The following is a 4,510-nucleotide window of genomic DNA, read 5'->3' as shown; positions in this document are numbered from 1 at the left end:
CACGTTTTAATTACGTGGTCTCCTACCTACCCGGTTCCAAGAACATCAGGGCGGATGCCTTATCACGGCAGTACTCCGAGCTGTCCAGGGAGGAGTCGATTCCGACTTCGGTCATACCTCCGAATCAGATCCTGGCCGCCATTCGCACCAGCCTGACCTCTCCCCTGGGTGAGCAGATTTTGGCGGCTCAATCTGGTGCTCCCTCTGGGAGACCCAACGGCAGATGTTTTGTGCCTGAGGAGTTGCGCACTCGGTTGTTGCGAACCTACCATAACTCCAAGACCGCGGGGCATCCTGGAAAGAATCAGCTGTCCTGGGCTGTTTCACGTCTGTTCTGGTGGCCTTCCCTACGTTCCGACATCGCCGCATATGTAGCGGCATGCTCCGTTTGTGCCCAGAGTAAGTCCCCTCGGCACCTTCCGTTGGGCCTTCTGCAACCCATAGCCACCGGGGAGCGCCCATGGTCACACCTGGGGATGGATTTCATTGTGGACCTCCCTGCATCCCGAGGCCATACGGTCATTCTCATGATTGTGGATCGGTTTTCCAAAATGTGCCACTGTGTTCCTCTCAAGAAGTTACCCTCTGCACAAGAGTTGGCCACGATTTTTGCCAGGGAGGTCTTCCGGTTGCACGGTTTGCCTAAGGAGATTGTGTCGGATCGGGGGAGTCAGTTTGTGTCCAGGTTCTGGCGCGCCTTTTGCTCCCAGTTGGGGATTCATCTCTCCTTCTCCTCGGCCTACCACCCTCAGTCCAATGGGGCCGCAGAACGATCCAATCAGGCCTTGGAGCAATTCCTTCGTTGCTATGTCTCCGATCACCAAGACAATTGGGTTGACCTCCTGCCTTGGGCTGAGTTTGCCAGGAACACGGCGGTGAACTCTTCCTCTGGGACGTCTCCCTTCATGGCCAATTATGGGTTCCAACCTGCCGTGTTACCGGAGGTATTCTCTCCCCAGGATATTCCGGCTGTGGAGGATCACCTTTCCGTCCTACGTGCTTCTTGGGTACAGATCCAGAAGTCCCTTGAGGTCTCTGCGCAGCGCCAGAGATTCCAGGCTGATCGCAGACGAGCGCCTGCTCCTTCCTACCAGGTCGGAGACCGTGTATGGTTGTCCACCCGCAACCTCAACCTTCGAGTGCCCACTCCCAAGCTGGCGCCTCGCTTTGTTGGTCCCTTCCGAGTGCTTCGCAGGGTAAACCCGGTAGCCTATGCCCTTGCGCTTCCTCCTGGCATGCGGATCTCCAACGTGTTTCATGTCTCCCTGTTGAAGCCACTGGTGTGTAATCGTTTCACTTCCTCGGTTCCTCGGCCTCGTCCGGTCCAAGTGGGCAATCGTGAGGAATATGAGGTGAGCAATATCCTGGACTCACGCCTGGTCCGCGGTCGGTTGCAGTTTTTGGTCCATTGGCGTGGTTATGGTCCAGAGGAGCGTTCCTGGGTTCCCTCCGCAGATGTCCATGCTCCTGCCTTGCTCCGAGCCTTCCACGCACGCTTCCCTCAGAAACCGTTTTGTGCTCCGCGGAGGAGGGGCCCTTGAGGGGGAGGTACTGTCATGGTCTTACCTGCTTGCTGCTCTCCTTCGTTTGACATGTGCTGGCGGCCATCTTGGGTCCTGGGTTTCTTGTAGCCTTCCACCCTGCGGCTCCTCCTTCCCCTGGGAGGAGCTGGATGCCTAGCTCATATATATAGGAGGTCTGTGGCTTCAGTTCCTTGCTTGGTCCTCTTGTGTTCACATGCTTCTAAGACTGCTGCTGCTTCTGGTTCCTGATCCTGGCTTCGTCTGACTACCCTGCTGGTTCCTGATCCTGGCTTCGTCTGACTACCCTGCTGGTTCCTGATCCTGGCTTCGTCTGACTACCCTGCTGGTTCCTGATCCTGGCTTCGTCTGACTACCCTTCTGGTTCCTGACCTCTGGCTTCGCAAAGACTCTGCTCGGTTTCACCATCCGTTTGGACTTTTGCTTTTCAGCTTTATTTTCAATAAAGCCTTCTTATTTTCATTTATCTCTTGTTGTACGTCTGGTTCATGGTTCCGTGACATCCTGTGGCGGAGGAAGGGGAGGTAAGTTGTCTTCCAAAGGAACAGGCATCCAAGATGGAACTTGTACAGGAGGAATGTCCAGCTTTGTCCAAACCGTCTGCAACTCCTCTGGGCTACGGATTATAATCTGCTTGTTATTCTTGAGGACCGAGATCCCAAACGGCTAGGTCCACCTATACACCAGGTTATGCGCTCTAAGGTGCTCCAGCAAGGGTTTCATGGTTCTCCTTTTGGCTAGGGTGGTTGGAGACAAGCCTTGATAAATCTGGACCGCATTAGAGTCCAACAGAACCTCTCCCTGTTCTCGAGCTTGTCTCAAAATGTCCGCTGTGTCAGCGAAATTAAGCAATTTGATGACGTCACTTGGGGGATCGTTAGGGCGAAGCGCTCTATGTATGCGCTCGATAACAATGGACGAGGCTCTTTGTTGTCCTAGGACCGTAGAGAAGATATCAGCGGCCACCTGTGGCAGAGAGTCCGGTGAGTATGTTTCGGGTATGCTTTTAATATGCAAGTTGTTCCTGCGATTCCGGTTCTCTAGATCCTCAATTTGATTAAATGCTACATTAAGCTGCCGCTGACTCTCTGAGAACTTTTGCTGGACCGCCATGTTGAATGTGAGCATAGAGGCCTGTTGTTCCTCAACTGCATCAACGCGACCTCCAAGATGGCGGAGGTCCGCCCTGATGTGTTTCATTTCTTTCAGAAGAGGGTGGAGGGCTTGAATGATGGTGGTCTTGAGAAAAGCCCTGGTGATTGGCTCAGTATCCCTCTTACCTCCGTGCAGGCTATCTGCGTCTGAGTCGTCTCCCGCTTCGGAGTCAGGCGGGTCCAGCGCCATCTTGGGTAGCGCGGCCGGGGCGCCAACTGCTGAATCCTTTTTCTTCAGGAACCGCTCGATCTCCGCTTGTTGTCTCTCCGACCGAGGTGTTCCAGGAGCATCCTTGCTTCTATCCCTTCCGATTTTCCCTATCTTATTGTTCTGGAATGGCGATGTAAGGCTGGGTAAGATGCCAAGCGGGAGAGGAGCTCCGGACTAAGCTTCCTCCTCCATGCGCGTGCAGGCTCTGCCCCCCCCCCCCTATTGATGCCATTTTGAGATGGCTGTTACTTTTTGATCACTTTTTATTTAGCTTGGTGGTAAGTGGTCACCCTTGCATGTAGAGATCCTAAGTTTAAGTCCCAGGAGAGAATTAGTTTCAGTTTCATTTAATACATCCAGATGCATCCATTTTGCCTGGATCTGTTTGTATTAAATAGGAACTGAACAACTCGGATCTGGCATTAAAGTCATTGTAAGTCTATGGGTGCCATATTCGTTTTTTTGTTACCGAAAAAAAACAATCTGGCGCCATTGACTTACATTGATTTTTATGCTGGATCCAGTTTGTTCTGTTTATTGACCGGACACAAAACCACAGCTGAACAGAATGACAATGAATGGGGACAAAACTGAAGCGTTTTGCCCCAGTTTTGAGATCCTCTGCTGGATCTCAAAACCGGAATGCAAAACACATACGTGAAATGAGGGAGAAAAAAAATATCTGAAGAAAAAATTCAGAAAGTCTCTTCCAAGATTCAAACCTGCCTTGCCACATTGAGAATAATGTTTTTTTCTACACTAAGAATGCTAACACATATTATTGGTTTCATTATAATCATATATTGCGCCTGTGAATAAAGCAGTAATATATATATTAGCTTTCTAAACATAGAAATCCACTCTTTTCACCATGGTAAAGCATAGTACATAGTGTATATGATATGTACATACTAGGACACAGCTCTGCCCTCAGCATGCTGATGTCTAGCCCTGTAAATCAAGGAGACAGAAGTGTGAAAAGCCCTGCCCCTCGTGCTCCAAGGTGCTCATTTGCATATGAATAGAAATTAAGATATCTCTGCAGCTGTTTAGCATACAGGCAAAAGAAAGGTATTGTTTGTATCAGCATGATGAGGGAGTATTTAGTGACACATTTTCAATAGATCAAGTTTAGGATTTAGGATAAAACGTAACTTTTATTTACATCTTTAAATGGTATCCATGGTGTCCTCGGTGGGACGCTTTCAAACATTTTCTCGTGAGACATTGTACTTCATGAGACAATAGTAAATTTGAGTCAATATTTTCCACCTTCATTTATTAAATAAACCAAAATTGACCCCATAAATTGGAAAAAAATTCTAAATTTGAATTTCTCTGCTTTTAAGGCTGATAGTGATACCTCATAAAATAATACTTGGTCAAAAAGAAACCAAGTAGATCTGTATATTGGATACCATTACACTAAAGGGTTTAAATGAGGGCAATACTTTTGCCCCGTTTTTGTGAAATATAATTAGTGATTCTTCCTTGACTTGGCGCTGGCTCTCCGACCTTTATCTCCACCTGACACGTAACATCATGTTTTTAACAAGTATTTTTATTAGTTTTTAATGGCGTGATTTTAACAGATGTATATTTTG

The 4,510-nt window shown here is 48.7% G+C and overlaps 1 protein-coding gene across 1 annotated transcript; it reads right to left on the bottom strand.

Annotated features, from left to right (window-relative positions):
* Positions 1 to 2,207: 2,207 nt before the first annotated feature.
* LOC120986869 lies at positions 2,208 to 3,114 on the bottom strand. The gene is made up of 2 exons (XM_040415567.1): positions 2,551 to 3,114; positions 2,208 to 2,514 (listed from the first exon to the last, which is right to left on the bottom strand). Exons 1-2 carry the CDS (start codon positions 2,883 to 2,885, stop codon positions 2,208 to 2,210), a joined length of 642 nt encoding a protein of 213 aa, XP_040271501.1. The 5' UTR covers positions 2,886 to 3,114.
* Between the last annotated feature and the right edge of the window lie 1,396 nt (positions 3,115 to 4,510).

Source organism: Bufo bufo, chromosome 1 (assembly GCF_905171765.1).
Source record: "Bufo bufo chromosome 1, aBufBuf1.1, whole genome shotgun sequence".
In the NCBI taxonomy this organism is placed as follows: Eukaryota; Metazoa; Chordata; class Amphibia; order Anura; family Bufonidae; genus Bufo; species Bufo bufo.
This window is presented reverse-complemented; position numbering and strand designations above follow the sequence as displayed.

What these genes read in the sequence shown, in the direction of transcription:
- LOC120986869 (XM_040415567.1), bottom strand. Translation starts at nt 2,885, where the DNA reads ATGGCGCTGGACCCGCCTGACTCCGAAGCGGGAGACGACTCAGACGCA. An exon ending in CGCAGGAACAACTTGCATAT is followed by an intron (nt 2,515 to 2,550) that starts TAAAAGCATACC and finishes ACCGGACTCTCT; the next exon opens with GCCACAGGTGGCCGCTGATA.